General features: G+C 38.1%; 1 protein-coding gene across 3 annotated transcripts in view; it reads right to left on the minus strand.

The window, feature by feature from the left end:
* Positions 1 to 24,138, minus strand: part of PLOD2 (procollagen-lysine,2-oxoglutarate 5-dioxygenase 2) — a 289,789-nt gene that overhangs the window by 89,706 nt on the left and 175,945 nt on the right. For all 3 annotated transcript variants that reach the window (XM_070405928.1, XM_070405927.1, XM_070405926.1), the window contains exons 5-7: positions 17,329 to 17,441; positions 15,293 to 15,356; positions 13,230 to 13,327 (exon numbers count right to left, since the gene is read on the minus strand). In XM_070405928.1, the coding sequence (XP_070262029.1) occupies positions 13,230 to 13,327; positions 15,293 to 15,356; positions 17,329 to 17,441 (275 nt within the window). The remainder of the gene's footprint in view (positions 1 to 13,229; positions 13,328 to 15,292; positions 15,357 to 17,328; positions 17,442 to 24,138) is intronic.

Raw genomic sequence — 24,138 nt, forward strand, 5'->3', positions numbered from 1 at the left:
TGGTTGTGGGAGGCAATGAGTACAGGCGTTTAACCGTGCCACCAACTTCTGTGAATCTCCAACATTTGGTTTTTATTTTTAAGCATCATGATATAGTACTAACAATAAATTTGCTTTAAGAATAAAAAGTAATGCTTTAAACAATAAATCATAGTTTCCACCTGAAAACTGATTTATATTAGATTTTATCTAGACAAGTATGAAAATTAAATACAATATAGAAACATACAGTGTGTCCCAAAGAAATGTATACACATGTTGAAGAATTATTAATTCCAGTGGATTTAATCTAAAAAGAAAGAAACATCATTTTTTGGGACACCCTATTTTCAAATAAAATGCTAATTAAAAATCACAAAATGGATGAGAGAAGGTGAAGGGATTAGTCAAAGAATATATATGCCTAATCCATAGTCACAGACAACAGTATGGTGATGGCCAGAGGGAAGGAAGGTTGGGTGGAGGTAGGCAAAGGGGGGGGGGGGGTCAATGGGGACATCTGTAATAGTATCAACAATACAAATAAAGTTTAAAAAACACACAAAATTGTTCATAAACCACTATGAAAACAAATGAAAAATATTAATGCTCATGGATGTATACTGAAGGGACATAAAACTGAAAGCAGTTATGAATGAAAACAATATGGGAGGTTAGTGGGGCTGTCAGTTATTTTAAAAATTATTTTTTAAAAATATATTTTTATTTATTTCAGAGAGGAAAGGAGAGGGAGAGATAAAAGCAACAATGATGAAAGAGAATTATTGATTGCCGCCTCCTGCATGCCTCCCACTGGGGATCAAGCCCGCAACCCAGGCATGTGCCCTGACCGGGAATCGAACCATGACTTCCTGATTCATAGGTCAATGCTCAACCACTGAGCCACACTAGCTGAGCTAAAAATTATTTTAAAATTGTTCTTCCTAATAATAGCATGACATTTAGAGAAAGTAACTAAGTAAGAAATTAACTGCCCTAGCTGGTTTGGATAGAATGTCAGCGCTCGAACTGAAGGGTCCCGGGTTTGATTCTGGTCAAGGGCATGTACCTCGGTTGCAGGCTGGATCTCTGGCCATGGTCGGGGCATGTGCAGGAGGTAACCAATTGATGCATCTCTCTCACATTGATGCTTATCTCTGTCTCTTCCCCTCCCTTCTACTCTCTCTAAAAATCTATGGAAAAATATCCTCAGGTGAGGATTAACAACAATAACGAAAAAGAAATTAACTCATTTTTATATACTTTGGTCTATAAACACACTACAAACAATTTATCATTTACAGTTTATATGTCTACAGTAGTCGTCCCCTACCCATAGTTTAACTTTCTGGGATTTCAGTTACTCTGGTCAACCTTGATCTGAAATATTAAAAGAATCATTCCAGAAATAAATAACTCTTAAGTTTTAAATTACACATTGTTCTGAGTAGCGTAATGAAATATGCCATCCGGCTCGCTCCTGCCTAGGACGTGAATCATCCCTTTGTCCAGGTATGAAACCTGTATACATTCCACACCTGTTTAGTCACTTAACAATGACCCTCAAATGCAAGAGGAGTGATGCTGGTAATTTGCTTGCGACCATGAGAAGCTGGAAGTGCTTATTTAAGTGAAAGGTGTGTATGTGCAGGAAAAACACACAGTATATATAGGGTTTGGTACTATTCACTGTTTCAGACATCCACTGAACAAATGGCCCAGGTTTTATTGAATTCCATGTTATGGCACAAAACCCACTGAAATTATATTGATCCCTCAATCAATAAAATAATAACTAAAATTAACTTATATAACTCATATAAAAATGTTTCACTTGTTTATGGTTGTTATATCTAAAGATTAATCTACTTTCTTTCACTGTTAGCCTGTACACAGGGAAAAGCATGATATATTCATGTACCTATATTTAACTTTAACATAATATTATTAAGTATTAGCATTAATTGAATGCTTTTTATATAGTCTTTTCTCAAAATTTTATATTATACCAAATAATAAAAGAAAACTTCATTTTTTGATGCCAAATAAAATCACCAGAAAATAGACTAGCTTGGATCATGTCAGAGAAAATATAACAGGATAACAGGATCATCATACTGATTAAAATGTCAGAAACAGAGGGGAACCAAGATGGCAGCATAGGTAAATGCCAGTACCACCACCTCCCACAACCACATCAAAATTACAACTAAAATAAAGAACCACTATCATTCAGAACTGCCTGAAAGCTGACTGAATGTAAGTCCTACAACTAGAGAAATAAAGAAGAAACCACATCAAGACTGGTAGGAGGGCGGAGGCATGAAACAGGCTGGTCTGACACCCAGGTGTGACTTTTTTTTAATTGGGAGGGATATCTTGGCTGCAGAGGCCATGTGAGGAGCAAGGGGTCCCAACCCCACACCAGACCCCAGCTGAGGGTTCCAGAGATGATAAGAAAAGTCCCCATAACTCTGGGCTGTAAAAACCAGCAGGGATTGTGGCTGAGTGGCATGGAGGCTGCTGGAGACCCAGGTGTTCTTCTTAAAGGGCCAACATACAAACTCACTTGAACTCGATTCCTCTAGGCTCCAGCACCGGGTGGCTTTGGGGGACACAGGTACATATGTGGAGGAACTGGATTATCTGGAATTGCAGCAGGAATTCCAGGGGAGTTTTCTTGCAGACAGGGGTGTTCACAGGGTTCCTGTGCTGGGACCTCCCCATCACAGAGCTGACTCTGAGTTCCTATAATCCTGTCTCAAGTGTTTTCTCTGCCATGGTGATTCCCTGAGACTCTGCCCATCTAATTTGCAGCCCCACCCAAACTATTTGCAGCAGCTTTTCCATTTGAAGAGTCTGTCTTGGCACTGGCGTTAGACTCTGCTAAAATTTCTTAAATAAGCAGCAGGTGGCATCAGCATACCCCAAACCTATTAAATAACATACCCAAGACCTGACACTAACCCCAGACTGCCATGCTTCACAGCTTAGCCTTACCAGGGCACTTCACAAGGCCAATACAAGGAATATCCATCTGCAGACCTCTCTGTAGCTCCTGCCTGGTAGTTTCAGGCAGTAGATGACTTTGCACCTCCTGGGAGGCCACAGAGCCAGTGAATAGAGTGGCCAGCTTCAGACCATACCAAATTACAACCCTAAACATCCACAAGTGACACACTCAAGGGGCAGATTCAGTGAGCACCAAAACCCCACTGAAGCAAGCCTTAATCCTAATCCATAGGGGTGTCTCCTGTACAGCTACTCTTCCACTGCAGACACAGCTGGTCCTCACAGCCAAATGGCCTGAAAGTCAATTCCTCCCAATGATGCCAATAACAATCAAGGTTCAACTATAACATTGTGCACACAGCGGCACATCTTCAGTGCTCAGCTCAGGTGACTGGGGCCCTACAGGACACCTACTACACAAGGGAACTCTACCAATTCCAGGATATATAGCAGCTCTACCCAATACATAGAAACAAACACAAGGAAGCAGCCAAAATGGGGAGACAAAGAAGCATGTCACAAACGAAAGAAATGGAAGAAAACAAACTATTGGATACAGAGTTCAAAACCACGGTTATAAGGGTACTCAAGGATCTTCATGAGACTTTCAAGGATCTTAGAGAGAATGTCAAAGACATGAAAAAGGACCAGTCATAAATTGAGCATACACTAACTGAAATAAAGAATAACTTACAGGGACTCAACAGTAGAGTAGAGGATTCTGGGAATCAAATAAATGATTTGGAATATTAGGAGGCAAAAAAAACACACCCAATCAGAAAAAAAAAGAGCCCTGACTGGTTTGGCTCAGTGGATAGAGCGTCGGCCTATGGACTCAAGGGTCCCAGGTTTGATTCTGGTCAAGGGCATGTACCTTGGTTGTGGGTACATGTGGGGAGTGTGCAGGAGGCGGCTGATCGCTGTTTCTCTCTCATCGATGTTTCTAACTCTCTATCCTTCTCCCTTCCTCTCTGTAAAAAATCAATAACATATATTTAAAAAAAATAAAGGAAAAAGAAAAAACGAATAAAAAATATGAACACAGTATAAGGAGCCTCTGGGACAACTTCAAGTGTACCAACATTTGCATTATGGGGGGTACCAGAAGAAGAAAAGGGAGAGCAAGATTATGGAATATTATTTGAAGAAATAATGACAGAAAAGTACCCCTACATGGTGAAAGAAATATACTTACAAGTCCAGGAAGCTCAGAGAGTCCCAAACAAGATGAGCCCAAAGAGCCCACATCAAGACACATCAAAATTAAATGCCAATGGTTAAAGACAAAGAGAATCTTAAAAGCAGCAAGAAGGTTGAGAACCACTGCTATAAGAGATGGCAGAGTCACCTTACTGTCTCCATCTTCTGAGACACATAGAGAAATCTATAACAGGGTCAAGTAATATCTATTATCACAGTGACATTTACATAATGTGTTGTGCTTTCACAGGTACTCATCTAGATGTGATTGTAAAATAATTTCATTAAATGTGATATTGCTGATGGGCACACTATGAAGCTAAACATAATTGGGAGACATTTTCCTTGTAACTCTTTTGGTCTTTGGAGATGCAATAAAAGATCCCTTGTTAACCTCCTAATAAACTTTTAATCTGGCAAAAAAAAAAAAGCAGCAAGAGGAAAGCAGTTAGTTACCTACAAGGGAGTGCCCATAGGACTGTCATCTGATTTATCAACAGAAATTTTGCAAGCCAGAAGCGAGTGACAAGAAATATTCAAACTGATGAATAGCAAGGACCTAAAATCAAGATTATTCTACTCAGCAAAGCTATCATTTAGAATTGAAGGTCAAATAAAGAGCTTCACAGATAATAAAAAGCTAAAGCAGTTCATCACCACCAAACTAGTATTACATAAAATGTTGAAGGGTATTCTTTAAGAAGAGGAAGAAGAAGAAGAAAAAAAAGGATATAAAATATGAATATTCAAATGGCAAGAAACACATATATATCAACAATTGAATCTATAAATCTAAAAAAATGAACAAGAAATCTAATGAACAAAATAAAATAGAATAAAATAGAATCAGAGGCACGGAAACATGGAATAGACTGGTAAATTTCAGAAGGAAGGGGGGGTAGACTAGAAGAAGCAGAGGACCAAATAAGCAAATTAGAAGACAGGGAAGCAAAACACATACAAATTGAACTGCAATTGGAAAAAAAAAAATTAAAAGACAGGAGGAGAGCCTAAGGGACCATTGAGACATGAAACAAAGCAACATATGAATAATAGGGGTGACAGAACGACAGGAAGAAGAACAATGGTTAGAAAACCAATTTGAAGAAATAATGTCAGAAAACTTCCCTGATGTGGGGAAGAAAAAGGTCACACAAGCACAGAGAGTACCAAACAATATGAACCCCAAAATACCCACACCAAGACACGTCATAATTACGTTGGCAAATGTTCAAGACAAAGAGAGAATCGTAAAGGCTGCAAGAGAGAGACAGAAAGTTACATACAAGGGATCTCCCATTAGATTATCAAATGATTTCTCAACAGAAACACATCAGGCCATAAAAGAATAGAAGGAAATTTACAAAGTGATGCAAAGCAAGGAATGAATCCAAGAATACTCTATCCAACAAGGTTATCATTCAAAATTGAAGGGGAAATAAGGAGCTCCACATACAAAAAAAGGCTAATGGAGTTTATTACAACCAAGCCAGCAATTCAAGAAATGCTAAAGGGATTGGTGTAAAAAGAAGAAATAAAACGGGAAAAAGAAACAGACACAAAAATAAAAATGGCTACAAACAAGTACTTATCGATAATAACTTTAAACGTAAACTGAGTAAATGCTCAAATCAAAAGATATCAAGTGACTGAATGGATAAAAAAAAACATGACCATATATATGCTGTCTACAAGAGACACACCTTAGAACATGAGACTCACACAGACGGAAAGTGAAGGGATGGAAAAATATCTTTCAGGCAAATGGAAATGGAAAAAAAGCTGGGGTAGCAATATTTATAGCTGACAAAATACACCTCAAAGTGAAGGCCATAACAAGAGATAAAGAAGGCCACTTCATAATACTAAAGGGATTGATACAATAAGAGGATATAACCCTGATAAACATATATACACCCAATGCAGGAGTACCCAAATACATAAAACCAAACAAACAAACAAAAAACAACTCCTGGAAGATATCAAGGGAGAGATTGACAACAATACAATCATAGTAGGGAACTTTAATACCCCACTGAAATCACTGGATAAATTCTCTAGACAAAAAATCAGCAAAGAAACAGCAATCCTAAATGTATCACTAGATCAGATGGACTTAATTGACATCTTCAGAACATTTCACCCCAAAGCCAAGGAATATATGTTCTTCTCAAGTGCACATGGGACATTGTCAAAAATAGACCACATATTGGGTCACAAGCAAAGTCTCTCCAAATTCAAGAAGATTGAAATCATATCAAGCATCTTCTCAGACCACAATGGCATAATATTAGAAATCAACTACAATAAAAACAATCACAAAAATTCAAATACTTGGAAGCTGAATAGCATGCTATTAAAAAATTATTGGGTTATCAAAGAGATCAAAGAAGAAATTAAAAACTTCCTGGAAATGAATGACAATGAAAACACCAAATCCAAAGTTTATGGGACACAATGAAAGCAGTCCTGAGTGGGAAGCTAATAGCTCTACAGGCCTACCTAAAAAAAAAACAAGAAAAATGGTAGTAAAACATCTAAGTCTACCACTTAAAGAATTAGAAAGAGAACAACATGAAAAGTCCAGAGTGAGCAGAAGGAAGGAGATAATAAAGATCAGAGCAGAAATAAATGACATAGAACAACAACAACAACAACAACAACAAAGATCAATGAAACCAAGAGCTGGTTCTTTGAAAGGATAAACAAGATTGATGAACCTCTAGCCAGGCTCACCAAGAAGAAAAGAGAGAGGACCCAAATAAACAAAATCAGAAATGAAAGAGGTGAAATAACAACAGACCCCACAGAAATACAAAGGATTGTTAAAACTAGTATGAACAACTCTAGTCCAACAAAATAGAAAACCTGGAGGAAATGGACATATTCCTAGAAAAATACAACATTCCAAAACTCAATCAGGAAGAATCTAAAAACACCAATAGGCTCATAACTATGGAAGAAATTGAAGTAGTCATCAAAAAGCTTCTAGCAAACAAAAGCCCAGGGCTAGACAGCTTCATAGGGAAGTTTGACCAAAAATTAAAGGAAGAACTAAAACCTATACTCCTCAGACTACTAAAAAAAATTCAAGAGGAAGGAACACTTTCCAGCTCATTCTATGAAGACAGCAATACCCTATTACCAAAACCAGATAAAGACAACACAATGAAAGAGAATTGCAGGCCAATATCCCTCATGAACATAGATACCAAAATCCTCAACACAATTCCAGCAAATCAGATCCAGTATTACATCAAAAAGATGACCTAGTAGGATTTATCCTGGGGAAGCAAAAATAGTACATTATCCACAAATCAATAAACCTGAAACATCACATAAACAAATTGAGAGATTAAAATCACATAGTCATAGCAATTGATGCAGAAAAAGCATCTGACAAAATCCAACACCCTTTCTTGATAAAGACTCTCAGCAAGGTGGGAATAGAAGGATCATACCTCAACATAATAAAAGCCATATATGAGAAAACTACAGCCAACATCATACTCAATGGGCAAAAACTAAAAGCACTTCCCCTAAGAACAGGAACAAGGCAGGGATGCCCACTCTCACCACTCCTGTTCGACATAGTACTAGAAGTACTAGAAATTGTGATCAGACAAGAAAAAGAAATAAAAGGCATCCAAATTGGAAAAGAAGAATTAAAACTGTCCTTATTCGCAGATGACATGATACTGTACATAGAAAACCCTAAAGACTCCATCAAAAAATTATTAGACTTAATAAATGAATTCGGTAATGTAGCAAGATACTAAATTAATGCCAAGAAATCTATGGCATTTCTGTACACCAATAGTGAACTTACAGAAAAAGAGACTAAAAAAAATCCCATTTACCATTGCACCAAAAAAATTAAGATACCTAGGAATAAACTTAACTAAGAAGGTAAAAGACCTGTACTCAGAAAACTACAAGACAGTGAAAAAAAAGGAAAGAGGAAAGCATAAACAGATAGAATAACATACCATTATCATGGTTTGGTAGAATCAACATCATTAAAATGTCCATACTACCCTAAGCAGTCTATAGATTCAATGCACTCCCCATTAAAATACCAACAGCATATTTCACAGATTTAGAACGAACTCTCCAAATACTCATCTGGAATAAAAAAAAGACCCCAAATAGCTGCAGCAATCCTGAGACAGAAGAACAAAGTAGGGGGGATCTCAATACCTGATATCAAGATGTATTACAAAGCTACTGTTCTCAAAACTGCCTGGTACTGGCACAAGAGAAGACATATGGATCAATGAAATAGAAGAGAGAACCCAGAAATTGACCCAAAGCACTATGCTCAATTAATATTTGACAAAGGAGGCAAGAACATACAATGGAGTCCAGATAGTCTCTTCAATAAGTTGTGTTGGGAAAATTGGACAGATGCATGCAAAAAAAAAATGAAACTAGACCACCAACTTACACCATACACAAAAATAAACTCAAAATGGATAAAGGACTTAAACATAAGATGGGAAACCATAAAAATACTAGAGGAATCCACAGGCAGCAAAATCTCAGACATATGCCTAAGAAATATCTTCACCGATAGAGCCCCTTAGGGCAATGGAAACTAAAGAGAAAATAAACAAATGGGACTACATCAAAATAAAAAGCTTTTGTACAGCAAAAGAAACCATCAACAAAACAAGAAAGCCCACTGCATGGGAGAACATATTTGCCAACGCTATCACTGATAAGTGTTTAATCTCCAACATTTACAGGGAACTCATACAACTTAACAAAAGGAAGATAAACAATCCAATAAAAAAATGCACAAACGACCTAAATAGACTCTTTTTGAAAGAGGACATACAGAAGGCTGAGTGTCATATGAAAACATGCTCAAAGTCACTAATCATCCAAGAGATACAAATCAAAACAACAATGAGGTACCCTCTCACACCTGTCAGAATGGCTATCATCAACAAATCAACAAATGACAAGTGCTGGCAAAGGTGTGGAGAAAAAGGAACCCTCATGCACTGCTGGTAGGAATGCAGACTGGTGCAGCCACTACGGAGAACAGTACGAAGTTTCCTCAAAAAATTAAAAATGGAACTCCCATTTGACCCAGTGATCCCACTTCTAGGAATATATCCCAAGAATTAAGAAACACCAATCAGAAAGGATATACACACCCCTTTGTTCATAGCAGCACACTTTACCATAGCTAAGATTTGGAAACAGCCTAAGTGCCCATCAGCAGATGAGTGGATTAAAAAACTGTGGTACATCTACACAATTGAATACTATGCTGCAGTAAAAAAGAAGGAATTCTTACCATTTGCAACAGCATGGATGGAACTGGAGATCATTATGCTAAGTGAAATAAGCCAGTCAGAGAAAGATAAATATCACATGATCTCACTCATTTATGGAATGAACAACATAAACTGATGAACAAAAACAGATCCAGAGACAGAGAAGCATCGATTAGATAGTCAAACCTCAGAGGGAAGGTAGGGGGAGGGATCAACCAAAGGACTTGTAGGCATACATATAAGCCTAACCAATGGACAAAGACACCAGGGGGTAAGGGCATGAGGGGGGGCAATAGGGTGATAAGGGCACATATGTAATACCTTAATCAATAAAGAAATAAAAAACATCAATGATGAGAGAGAATCATTGATCAGCTGTCTCCTGTACACCCTGCCCCCACAGAGGATTGAGCCCACAACCCGGGTATATGCCCTAATTGGGAATCAAACCGTGACCTCCCAGTTCATAGGCAGAACTCAACCACTGAGCCAAGCCACTGAACCCCGCAGTAATTTTACAAGTATTTTGTCTTTCCAGAAAAAAACCTTTCTTACCACTCTCAAGAATAATGCTAGATCATTACATTGTTTAGACTCTGACATTCTAATTCCATTTATTGAAACGCTAATATAGGGTACATAAGTGCTGAACCCCAGGAAAACAAAAAGTTAATGGAATATATATGAGTTCTGTAATTCTTAGGCTAAAGCCACAGTAAGTGAGACTAAAAATCAGGTAAATTCTATCACTGTCCAGTGTTGGTATGTACTTGATGGACAAAGTTCCAGATATTATAAAAGCATACATAGGAGTAAAGACTAAGCTGACACTAAAAGATGAACAAGATGGAGTAGGTTGGTAAAGGAGTGGAACTGGGGGCAGAGGCTTCCAGAATGAGTGATATGCATGTACGAAAGACTTACAGAAAGAAAAAAAAAACATGAAAATTTTGTGAAGTTCAAAGTAATTCAGTATGGCAGGAGCTGAGAAAAAGAATGATTGTTTATGAAAACTGTTTGTGTGAATATTTATTGTGCTAGGATTTGGGTATGGGATAGCAGATGAGTGATCACTAAACAGGAGCAAAGTTTTAAAAGAGCCTTATGAGATAAGTTGAGAATTAGGAACTTTACCTAAATCCATGGAGGATGCTGCACAGGTGAGTAAAATGATTGGCTTCTACTTCAGCCAAAAACTCGTGTTCTACCAGTGGTCGGCAAACTCATTAGTCAACAGAGCCAAATATCAATAGCACAAGGATTGAAATTTCTTTTGAGAGCCAAACTTTTTAAACTTAAACTATATAGGTAGGTACATTGTTATTAACTTAATTAGGGTACTCCTAAGGCTTAGGAAGAGCCACACTCAAGGGGTCAAAGATCTGCATGTGGCTCGAGAGCCGCAGTTTGCCGACCATGGTTAGGCTACTACTGTACTGGTGGGTGATTGTTACTGGTGGGAGGTTGCAGGTGGACTGAACTAAGGAAGTTGCCATTGGCACTAAGAAAATTAGATCAACCACCATACATAGCAGTTAGAAAGAACAGCACTTGGATTGGGAGAGGGAAGCAACTACCACTAAAATAAAACCCAGGTTCTGGTTAACCAATTGGATGGAAGAGGAGGCAGAGCTTAAGGTGCTGAGCTCCAGGTCTCATATGACACACAAGGAAATCTACCAACCGGGTATTCAGACCTGGAGTTCAGGAAAAATACCAGGAGTTAGTGGCAGGATCTGCAAATCATCAGCCTTGAGAGAAGATTTGCTGATGTGGGAGTGAAGCAAATTACCCAAAAATGTGTGCAGAAGAGAAAAGGAAGATGTCTCAGATAGATACTGTGGAACTCTTAACTAAAACAGTATAGGCAGAGGACCATTCACCCAAACCCATTGCCCTCCACATAAAAAAGAAAATATTTTAAAAATATATAGTAAAGCAAGAAAAGAGAAAGATTGAAGAGGAAAAACTAGAAAATTAGTAGACAGATCAGCAGAGCATCATGGAAACAAAGGGAAAGAATATTTCAAGTAGGACCAAATGAGATCAACACTGTTGAAAGCTATCTTTGGGTGAATTAAAAATGAGGGCTGACAAGTGTTTTCTATTCATCAAGGATATAACAACCCACAGGACCTGGAGGCTCATTTCCTGGTGGGTGGGAAGGTGCATGGTATCTGTGAGTTGTCTCCACTTTAAAGAAGCAGCCTGGTTGTGATGTGGAGGAGAAAAGATAGGAAGGCTGGAAGGCAATGTGGATTGAGGGGGATATTATAGTTTGTGTTGGCTCAGTTTTGTTTTGTTTAGAGGATGGAAAATATTTGAGGGTCTTTAAAATGGTAATAAGAAGGATAATGCACCTGGGGAAATTGATACATGATAGAGCAGGGGTCCTCAAACTACGGCCCGCGGGCCACATGCAAATACAAATATTGTATTCCCATTTTGTTTTTTTACTTCAAAATAAGATATGTGCAGTGTGCATAGGAATTTGTTCATAGTTTTTTTTAAAAAAACTATAGTCCGGCCCTCCAACGGTCTGAGGGACAGTGAACTGGCCCCCTGTTTAAAAAGTTTGAGGACCCCTGCGATAGAGAAAGGAGAACACATGGGAAAGCCAGCTTTATAGGAGAACTGGAATAGGACAGAAAGCAAGGTAGAAAGATTAACTAGGAGAGAAGGGGAGTCTACTTCCATTTTGATGTTGGAAACACTGCCAAAGTGGGTTTTCCCTTGAATTTCTTCCTATGCATATAGCTTTTACTGGAATTCTGACTACTCACTTTTCTGAAACAGCACACATCTCCCCATCTTGGTCTTCCCACAAAGCAAATCTATTTGTAATCTCTTTTCATATACTTATGAGTAAAGCAGCCAACTCAGTATCTCAGAACATGATTTTAAGCGCGCGCGCGCGCGCGCACACACACACACACACACAATCATGTTCCATTTTAACTGGATACCAGCAATATGAACTTTACCAACTAACCTATACATTTGCAGTCAATTACATTTTCAGCAAGCTCAATTATATACACTTGAAAAGCATCCAAAATTTCATTAGTCAAGTTGTGTTTGTCAACTATAACCCAGGTTGAAAATAAGTGCAAAAGGAAGCATTCTGGGCATATAATTACACCTCAATCTTAGCAGAGTTGTTACTTTAAAAAATGGTGACACGGGTGAAACAAATGATCCCTTAACAACCTCAATTATTCCTATTAAGAGAGGATACCCTATATCAGTGGTTCTCAACCTTGGCTGCACATTAGAATCACCTGGGAATCTTTTTAAAATCCTGATTTCTGGGCTTCATCCTCGGAAATTCTGTTTCTGTGTTACTAATGTTGTGGCCCCACCCCATAACAAAGAAACAGAATTTCCGGAGGATGAGGCCCAGAAATCAGGATTTTAAAAAGATTCCCAGGTGATTCTAATGTGCAGCCAAGGTTGAGAACCACTGCCCTATATGAAGGAAACATGGCTCACTCTCCAGTTAGCTGTTATTATTAAACACTGAAGTGAAATGTGTTTTAAATAGCATAAAAACTTATCACTCTGCTGAGAAAAAGTCATCAGCTAATCTAGATGAAATCAGACAATATACTGTGTAAAAGATAAAGCCATTAAATTGTTGGCACCAAAATAAAGCCTCTTAAAGATATTAAAAAAAGAAGCTGTTCTACATATTGCTCCATAGTCTATCTCCAAAAAATAAGAAAATAGGGAAAAGTCACTGTGACTCACCTTGGTGGGTCCATTTCCATTAATTGCCACTGGTAATGTTTCATAAAATACATTCTTAGCTCTGGCTTTGCCATTTTCAAATTTCAGAACAACCTCATCTGAGTTAAAAAGAAAAACATGTTTTAGTAATTTAAAATGTGCATGTATATTCATATATACATATGTGTGTATATATATATATATATATATACACACACACATATATATTTTTTCTTATTGTTATAAATTTGCTCATGCATGCTATCATGTGCTACTACACTTGTAGTAACTTGGCCTACTCCAAGTCAACAGATACCCAAATGACAAAGAATGAGATTCTGAGTACCTCACATACTCCAACCTGGCACCAGCAGACTGAGGTGCTGAGCCACTGAAGTGTCTGGTGGAAGGAAAGCATCTTTGCAATCCTGCCTCCACCTCCTGATAGTAATATGATCTTAGAAGAGTTAAATTATTGTCACAATTTATTCATCTGTAAAATGGGATCCTTGCCTGCCTTTCAAGGTTATTATAAAGGTAATAACAATACATGTAAGGCAAATAGAACACTGATTGGCACAATAAGCAAGGTTTCTACACTTGGCCGTGACTGATAGTATTTCCAGTTCTTGAAAATCAGGTTTACTGTGGAAAGCATTATGGAGTTACCTCAAAAAATTAAAATTGCAACTGCCTTATGACCCAGCAATTCCACGTCTGGGAATAAATTCAAAGAAACCCAAAACACTAATTTGAAAGAATATATGCACCCCTATGTTCACTGCAGAGTACAAGAGTCAAGATTTGGAAGCAGCCTAAGTGTCCATCAGTGGATGAGTGGATAAAAAACCTCTGGTACATTTATACCATGGAATACTATGTGGCTGTAGAAAAGAAGGATCTCTTACCCTTTGAGACAGCATGGAGGGACTTGGAGAGTATCATGCTAAGTGAAATAAGCCAGTCAGAAAAAGGCAAGTACCATATGATTTCATTCATATGTGGAATCTAATGAACAAAATGAGCTAAATAAGCAAAATAGAGACAAACTCATAGATAGAGAGCAAGCTGACAGCTGTCTGAGGTGTAGGCCGGGTGGAAAGATTGAACAAATAAAAGACAAAAAAAGAGAGATAAAAAAACTCACAGACATGAAGAACAGTGTGGTGATTACTGGACAGGGGGGAGGTGGAGGAGGGTAAAGAGGGGATAAATGGTGATGGAAAGAGACTTGACTTGGGGGGCAGGAGGAACAGTGAACACACAATGCAGTATACAGATGATGTGTTATAGAATTATGCACCTGAACCTATATAATTTGTTAATCAGTGTCATCCCAATAAATTCAACAAAAAGGAAAAGAAAAAGTCAGGCTTAATGTAATTCCAGTAATATACAAGTCATATGGGAGCAGAGAGGTATTTTTATTTGTTTTCAGATTCCTTCCCTCACTTCCTGAGCACTCCAAACTAAATTCTTTCCATTCTGAGAAACCTGTTACTTTATGTACTGCCTTGAAGAATCATATTGAATTGCAAAGTATTTTTAAATTTTCAGTATAATTTATTAATGAATTAATGTATGTTGATATTTAATGTATTGATTAATTAATTTTAATGCATTAATGTATTTCATCAAGATATATGTCTATTTAGGAAAGCACACCACACACACACACTCCACAATGAATGTGCCCAGTTATCAGGTACTTTTCAGCTAGATAAAAAATACTCTTATACTCTACTATTCCTGAGTGATTCTCAATACAGGGAACTTATAATGAAAAATGTGTAACAGTAGGTATAATTAATTTAAAACTACATCTATAGTCCCAGATGATGAGATACTAAATTCTATGTTACCTAAGGCAAGAAGCTTATCTTTTTTTGCATCACTCTGAGGCAGTGATTTGAACTGAATGTATTTACTGCATCAATAAGCTCAAGTCCAGTATATTTTAATAGTTGCAATATCTACACAGTAAACCTTAGTCATAGCCCCAAAATGGATATACCAAACAGCAGCAGTTGAACATACAGATGTCCATTTGTATCCATGAGCAATTCATTATATTGGAAGCATACCTACAGCTCCATTTAAAGTCTGAAAAATTTTGCATTTGTGATCCAATGTGATGTTAAGAGCTTCCTAAAATAAGAACAGAGATAATATTAAAAACAACAATGGAACAACAAACACTATATGTTAATATAGTTTGTTCTTTAAAAAAATTAAATTCCATATGTAAATTATTCCAGCAATATTTTTCAGAAAGATTATAATTTTACTATTGATTAAATTAGAGGATAGAATGTATGGGAAAGCATTCATGCTGTTTTCCAAGTATTTCCACATCTCCACCTTCTGACTAATTCTGACCAGTGAATTGTTAGCAGAAGTAAAATGAATCACTTCCCATCTGGAGATGTCATTGCCAGTTGGAGACCCTAAGTGTGCTACTTCTCTCTGGCACATGAACCAGCAAGGTTGGAGATAGCTGCTTTATCAACTAGGGCCCCACTCCCCTCTACCAAGAGACTACAATAAGCAGGAACCCCTGTTAAGCTGTTGAGCTTGGGGGTTATTATTGCAGCATAAACGGCCTGATTGCCAACAGGCTGGCAATTAATCTGCTTTAAAAACCTTATGATTCTCGCTCAGTCCAGTGTTTGAGCGTTAACCTATGAACCAGGAGGTTGGGGTTCAATTCCAGAGTTGCTGGTTTGATCCCCAGTGTAGGGTGTGCAGGAAGCAACCAATCAATGATGCTCTCTCATCACTGATGTTTCTATCTCTCTCTTCCTCTCCCTTCCTCTCTGAAATCAATAAAAATATATTTTAAAAAACCCTTATGATTCTCAATGCAGTTTTTCAGCTACATTGCTCTTCACAATAATATTCCTAAAAGTATTGTGCATGCTATTGTGTATTGAAACTTTGTGCTCCCTCAAAATTCCTATGTTGAAGCTCTAACCGCAATGAGGGTTAAGTTCAGGTTATAAGAGGGGGTTCCTCATGATGTAAATTTTGTCCTTATGAGAAGAAATTGGTGTTTACACACCTGTGCTTGCCCTCCCTTTCCCTTTCCTTCTCCCTCTGTCTGTCTCTTTCTTCCTCTATCTATCCCATGTGAGGACCAAGTGAGGAAGAGAGTTTTCATCAGAAACTGACCATGCTAGCAACGTTATCTCAGACTTCTAGACTCTTTGAAAACAATTTTTTCTATTGTTTAAAAAACCATCCAGTCTATGGTATTTGGTTATGACAATCCAAGAAGACTAAGACGTATACTGAGCATACCCTTATGCTTAGAGAGAAATTTAAACAGGATTTAGACAACCAAAAATATTATAAACACAACAGTGAGGAAGAACCCTAAGCAAAGACAACTAAATAAGACTCAAAGCACTTTCCTAGTTGAACTACAAGAAAAGATAAGCAGCATGCTGCACCCACATTAAGAGGAGGTTTCTCTCCAGATGAGAGGCCAAATCCCTCAGGCTTGCCGTGGCAGGCACACAGAGGGAAAGTAAAATATAGAGATGAAGAAAAATAGCTTAAGAATGGAGTTTCTTAAGTATTAAGTGTCTAATGAAAATATTTAGGTAACTAAAGTACTTATCTAAGAAACAGAAACAATATAGCTGCAAATTCACTGTAAAATGTACTTTTAAGAAAACCTTGTTTCATAATGACAGCACCCATGAATACACAATTCAGTAAATTCTAGAACTGTAACAGTTATATTAGGTAAATATATTAAAAATATTGTTAAAATTGAGCTTTGGTTATACTTTTCTCCACAGTTTCATTTAAATCAATCTCAGGACTGCTATTTGCCCCAACATCACTCCCCTCCCCACTTAATTACAGAATTCAGATTTCTAGCAAGATACATATACTACAAATAAAAGGTAGCATTTCCTTTGCATATTATATGTAGCCACACAAATATGTTGCAGTCAAAGAAAAAATACAAGAAAGTATTTTGTGAGAAGGGAGTTGACAAAACTGAGATGGTCCCTTATTTACTCTTCTGCCTGCTAACTGCCGGGAAGCTCCAGCAGCCTTCCTGGACAAGGGGGTTACATTGAAAATGGGAGCAGGAGCTATTACATACCCTCTTCAGTGGATCAATGTAAATTTTAGTATAAAATAGCTGATCATCATCATTATCCTGAAGGTTCCACTGTTGAACTATCCGGTTGATATATGGAGCATAACCAATAAATCCTGCAATACAACAGAGAGAGAATATAGAATTTAGTAGTCAAAGACCAAAACTCATGTGTATGTTAATTCTATTGACCAAACACACAGTTATAGAACCCATTAGGTCAAATGCTTAGGCTGGAACATCACAGCTCATCATGAGAGAAATATGAGTTATTGAGACTTCTTTGTTTTATATGTAAATTGCAATAGAGTGAGTTTTAATATCAACTGCAAATCAAAGATGCTTTCAATAAAAAAGCCCCAAAATTAACTTATACAAGAGGGGCAACTAATATGTTCCAGTTACTAGGAAAAGAATAGACTAGAGAAAAGAATGCTCTTTCTGGCCTTCTAAAATGCTCTTCTTGGATCCTTTATACAGTATTCACTGTTTCTGAAACAGAAAATCTCTACTACAGTTGTTTTCCTGTCTGTACCAGAGATGTTAACACAATCAAATGCTGGATTTATCACCGACTATAAACATTTCAAAGGAATGTTATATCTAGGACATTTTGGTAATTTTTCCTTTACTTTAGCTAGTCATTACAGAACCTGCTAAGCCATTTTCTGGCTAGCTTTTGTGTGTCATAGTCTGGAGAAAGGAAGTCTAAAATAGGATTGTTCCCCTTGGCCTTAGAACATAAGCATTAAGTTTGCCAACAAAAACTGTCTATTAAAAACACAGACAGCAGGATCATTTTTCCCTTGGTTGAGTCTTCCTCTGAGTTTCAGAAATGCAGCCAAACAATGTCTCATTGACATGTAATACTTTTTAAAAGAGACCAATATTACTCCTCTGAATTAAAAGAAACTGAACTTTACCCTTAAAATTAAAATTTTATCAAAAGAATAAAAGAAATAAGTCCACCAATTTTACTGCTACCTAGAGAAAATAGACAAAATAAGAACATGGCTAAACCAACCACTGGTTGCTCATTTTAATTATTTTTACCAAATAAGAAAAAATCTTAAAACACTGAAAAATGGAAACTATGAGTGAGGAGTAAGTCGATGCTGCACAGAAATACACACAGGAACAAACTGTAATTATAACTAAAATACAGAAAAACATCCTGAATAATCAATAGAAGACTTGATGAACAGAACCCTGATCCCGAGGATGAAAAGAGGAAACCGAATAGAGATTGGTAGGAAGGGAGGAGGCACTGTTGGGCTGGTGGGCTCCCACAGATAACAACTGAAGTTCAGGAAAGATATCTCATCTGTGAGGGATTGCCACTGAGAACTCTGGGGTCTAATCCCCAAGCTGGGACCCCCAGCAGAGAGCACCAGAACTGAGAAGAGTACACACATAACAGATGGCTGTAAAAAGCAGTGGGGTTGCTGTTTTCCAGGGAGAGACAGCTGGAAATTCAGGCACCCTCATAAAGTGCCAACACACAAAATTCCCTGTGGAGCCAATCACCTTGTGCTCTGGCAGAGGGAGGGTAGAGTGGACTGGAGTTATGTGAGCAGAAGCCAGGATTGGGGCTTTGGGGTTAGATCTCAGAAGGCAGAAACCTTAGTCTCCTGTGCTGACTCATTCCTTCATGCAGACATTGGCTATATAGGTGGCTTTGCCTTGGGGAAAGACAGCTGATGACCACACTATTGGAAAACACCTTGCCCCACTGGGTGGAATTTCTGAGATCCATTAATAGACTGAGAATAACAGTTAGCTTCCACACAGAAGCAATTGCCCCACTCTGTGAAAAACTATCATCACACCTAAGAATGATTGCCTGAGGGGCTATTCAAGATGGAATCCTATCAGTCTGTAGGCAGAGGCAGTCTCTGGAGGCTTTGAGTATTTCCCTGATCTAATTGAGTATTTCCCAGTCTAATTAACATTTGACACTGCCCTGCACTAGAGATTGAGATGTAGCAGATCTCCCTAATACATAGTCACAAACCCAAAAAGGCAGCAAAAATGAGGAGACAAAGAAACAACCCACAAATGAAAGAACAAGAGAATTCCCCAGAAGAGATAAATGAAATGGAGATAAGAAATTTATCTGATAAAGACTTCAGAATAATGATGGTAAAGATGCTCAACAGCATGAGAAAAGGTATAGTTAACTATGAAAAAAGAAATAAAAAATTACATAGCAAAAATAAAGAACACATTGCAAGGAATACACAGCAGATTAGGGGAATCTGAGGATTGAATCAGTGAATTAGAAGACAGTGTTGAAAAAAAATCACTCAATCAGAGAACCAAAAAGAAAAAAACAAAGAAAAAAAATAGGAGGACAGCTTAAAGGAGTTGTGGGACAACGTGAAACGTAACAATATTAGAATAGCAAGAGTGCCAGAAGAGGCAGAAATGGAGTAAGGTATAGAGAAAGTGTTTGAAGAAATAATGGCAGAAAATTCCCTAACATAGTAAAGGAAAAAGTCACACAAGTCCAGGAGGCACAGAGAACCTCAAGCAAGAAACACAAAAAGGCCCACACCCAGACACATCATAATTAAAATACCAAAAATAAAAGACAAAGAGAGAATCTTAAAGGCAGTAAGAGAAAACTAAACTGTTACCTACAAAAGGGCTCCAATAAGGCTGACACCGATTTCTTATCAGAAACTCTGCAGGCCAGAGGGAATGGCATGAAGTACTCAAAGTAATGAAAAGAAAGGATCTGAAACCAAGATTACTATATCCAGCAAGATTATCATTCAAAATAGATGTTCAAATAAAGGGCTTCCTGGACAAAAAAAAGCTAAAGGAGTACATCACCACCAAGCCAGCATTACAAGAAATGCTTAAAGGGACTGCTGTAATGAAAAGAAGAAATAGAGAGAGAAACCTAGGCATACAGAATTAAAATGGAATGAGATTCTGCCCCCACCCTCTTTACTGGGTGTTTGGTGTTTGTATTTATTTGGTTTATCTATTGGTTCTGTGGTGTTTTCTCCGTGTGTGTGTGTGTATGTATGTGTGTGTATATATATATATATATATATATATATATATATATATATATATTCTCCTTTTTCTTTTCTCTCCTATCTTTTCTCTCTCTCTCTCTCTCTCTCTCTCTCTCTCTCTCTCTCAGATATCATTTGTACTCTCTTTTCTCTCCCCTAATTCTCTTTTCTCAGGTGGTCACTTATATTGGGGTTATCGGTGTCGTGAGTACATTCATGCTTTGTTCCCCTTGAGTCATGTCTTGTTAAGGTGAATTTTATCCTGTCTGGCTAAAGTGCTAGAGAGCAAGCCACATAACCAGACACCTGGAGAGGAGGAGCAGCTAAACCTGCAGCTCACTCCCGTCCAAAGAGCAGCAGCCGTGCAAGCAGCCCACCGCCATCCGAGGAGCAGCAGACTTGCAATCAACCTGTCCAAGTCCAAGGAGCAGTAGCCCCACAAGCAGCCCACCACATCAGAGGAGCAACAGCCGCGTGCAGCCAGCCCCCATTCAAGGAACAGCAGCCACGTGAGCAGTCAGCCCAGTTCAAGGAGTAGCAGCTGCGTGTGTAGCCCGCCACCATCTAAGGAACAGCAGCCTCGTGATCAGCACACCCTGTCTGAGGAACAGCAGCTGAGTGAGAAGCCTCCCCCCACAAGCCAGAGGAGCCACCACAGATGTGAACAGCACCCACCAGAGGAGCTGCTGCCAACTTAGGAGCAACTGCTACCACAACTTCCCGAGGAGCAACCGCAGCCCAAGGAGCCACAGCCACCCAAGGAGCAGCCCCTGAATGACTCAACATCTAGATCTGTCGGTGAGATCAAACATGGGTAGAGAAAGAAACCCCTAAAGGAAAGAAGAGGACTCACCAGAAAAGCAGCTAAGTGAAACCGAGGCATGCAACATGTCAGAAAAAGAATTCAGATTAAGGGGCCTAGAGTGCATAAACCAGATGGAGGAAAAAATCAACAACTTATGCAAGAATCAAGAAGAAACAGAGAAAAAAATCAACAACTTATGGAAGAATCAAAAAGAAATGGATGAGAAAATCAATAACTTATGTTATTGCCCTTATAAGAGTGATATAGCTGCAATAAAAAACACCATTGAAAGTTTCAACAGTAGACTAGAATTAGCGAATTAGAAGACAGGGAAACAAAACACACCCAAACTGAACTGCAACTGGAGAAAAAAATTAAAAGACAGAAGGAGAGCCTAAGGGAGGTATGGGACAACATGAAATGAAACAACATATGAATAATAGGGGTGCCAGAACAACAGAAAGAGGAACAAGGGTTAGAAAACCTATTGGAAGAAATAATATCAGAAAACTTCCCTGAGGTGGGGAAGAAAAAAGTCACACAAGCACAGAGAGTCCCAAACAAGATGGACCCGAAAAGACCCACACCAAGACACATCATAATTACCATGGCAAATGTTCAGGACAAAGAGGGAATCTTAAAGACTGCAAGAGAGAGATGGAAAGTTACATACAAGGTATCTCCCATTAGATTGTCAAATGATTTCTCAACAGAAACACATCAGGCCAGAAAAGAATGGATGGAAATTTACAAAGTGATGCAAAGCAAAGGACTGAATCCAAGAATACTCTATCCAGCAAGGCTATCATTCAAAATTGAAGGGGAAATCAGGAGCTTTGCAGAAAAAATAAGGCTAAGGGAGTTTATCACAACCAAGCCAGCAATGTAAGAAATGCTAAAGGAACTGGTGTAAAAAGAAGAAATAAAGAGCTAAGAAAGAAAACAGGCACAAAAAATAGAAATGTCTACAAACAAGTACCTTTCAATAATAACTTTAAATGTAAATGGACTAAATGCTTCAATCAAAAGACATCGAGGGGCTGAACGGATAAGACAACATGACCCATATATTTGCTGTCTACAAGAGACCCACCTCAAAATAAGGGACTCACAAGGACTGAGAGTGAAGGTATGGTAAAATATCTTTCAGGCAAATGGAAATGAAAAAAAAGCTGGGGTAGCAATACTTATATCAGACAAAATAGACATCAAAGTGAAGGCCATAACAAGAGATAAGGAAGGCCACTTCATAATACTAAAGGGATCGATACAAAAAGAGAATATAACCCTGACAAACATATATGCACCCAATGCAGGAACACCCAAATACATAAAAAAAAACAAAAAACTCCTGGAAGACATCAAGGGAGAGATTGACAACAATACAATCATAGTAGGGGACTTTAATACACCACTGACATCACTGGATAAATCCTCTCAACAAAAATTCAGCAAAGAAACAGCAATCCTAAATGTATCACTAGATCAGATGGACTTAATTGACATCTTCAGAACATTTCACCCCAAAGCCAAGGAATATACGTTCTTCTCAAGTGCACATGGGACATTTTCAAAAATAGACCACATATTGGGTCACAAGCAAAGTCTCTCCAAATTCAAGTAGATTGAAATCATACCAAGCATCTTCTCAGATCACAATGGCATAATATTAGAAATAAACAACAATAAAAACAACCCAAAATACTCAAACATTTGGAAGCTGAATAGCATGCTATTAAATAATGATTGGGTTACCAATGAGATCAAAGAAGAAATTAAAAACATCCTGGAAACTAATGACAATGAACACACAACAATCCAAAACCTATGGGACAAAATGAAAGCAGTCCTGAGAGGGAAGTTTATAGCGCTACAGGCCTACCTCAAAAAAAATACAAGAAAAAATGGTAGTAAATCATCTAACTCTACATCTCAAGGAATTAGAAAGAGAGCAACAAGAAAACCCCAGAGTGAGCAGAAGGAAGGAGATAATAAAGATCAGAGCAGAAATAAATGACATAGAGACGAAAAAAACAATACAGAAAATCAATGAAACCAAGAGCTGGTTCTTTGAAAGGATAAACAAGATTGTTGAACCTCTAGCCAAGCTCACCAAGAAGCAAAGAGAGAGGACCCAAATAAACAAAATCATAAATGATAGAGGCGAAATAACAACAGACCCCACAGAAATACAAATGATTATTAAAAAATACTATGGACAACTCTACTCCAACAAATTAGACAACCTGGAGGAAATGGACATATTCCTAGAAAAATACAACATTCCAAAACTCAATCAGGAAGAATCTAAAAATATCAATAGGCTGATAACTATGGAAGAAATTGAAGCAGTCATCAAAAAGCTTCTAGAAAACAAAAGCCTAGGGCCAGACAGCTTCATAGGGCAGATCCTAGCTGACCTCTGGGCCCTTGGCAGCACCTGGGCCCCCACTTGCCTTGGCCTGGTGCAGCCAACTCACCTACTCCACCCTCCTGCCATGGTTCGGGACCTATTGGGGCTTGCAGCGCCTCCACTGCTGCCACTGCCAGTGCCGTGTCGCCAAAGCCTGCCATGTTCTGCGCTGCCCCTGGTGGTTATAGCATGTCATAGCGAGTGGTCGAACTCCTGGTCTCCTCATCAAAGGACCGCCCGAGGGGACAATTTGCAAATTAGACTTTTATTATATAGGATGTTCTTAAACAATGAATGGCTTACCAATGAGATCAAGAAAGAAATAAAAAACTTCCTGGAAACAAATGAAAATGAACACAAAACAGCCCCAAATCTCTAGAAAACAGCAAAAGCAGTCTTGAGAGGGAAGTTCATAGCACTACAGAACAACCTCAAAAAAATAAGGAAAATTAAAAATAAACTATTTAACCCTACAACTTAAATAACTAGAAAGAGAACAACAAGAAAAGCCCAGAGTAAGTAGAAGGAAGGAAATAATAAAGATTAGAGCAGTAATAAATAACAGA

This window comes from Myotis yumanensis, unplaced genomic scaffold (genome assembly GCF_028538775.1).
Source record: "Myotis yumanensis isolate MYYU_CA2020_CCGP unplaced genomic scaffold, mMyoYum1.0.hap1 SCAF_2, whole genome shotgun sequence".
Lineage (NCBI taxonomy): Eukaryota > Metazoa > Chordata > Mammalia > Chiroptera > Vespertilionidae > Myotis > Myotis yumanensis.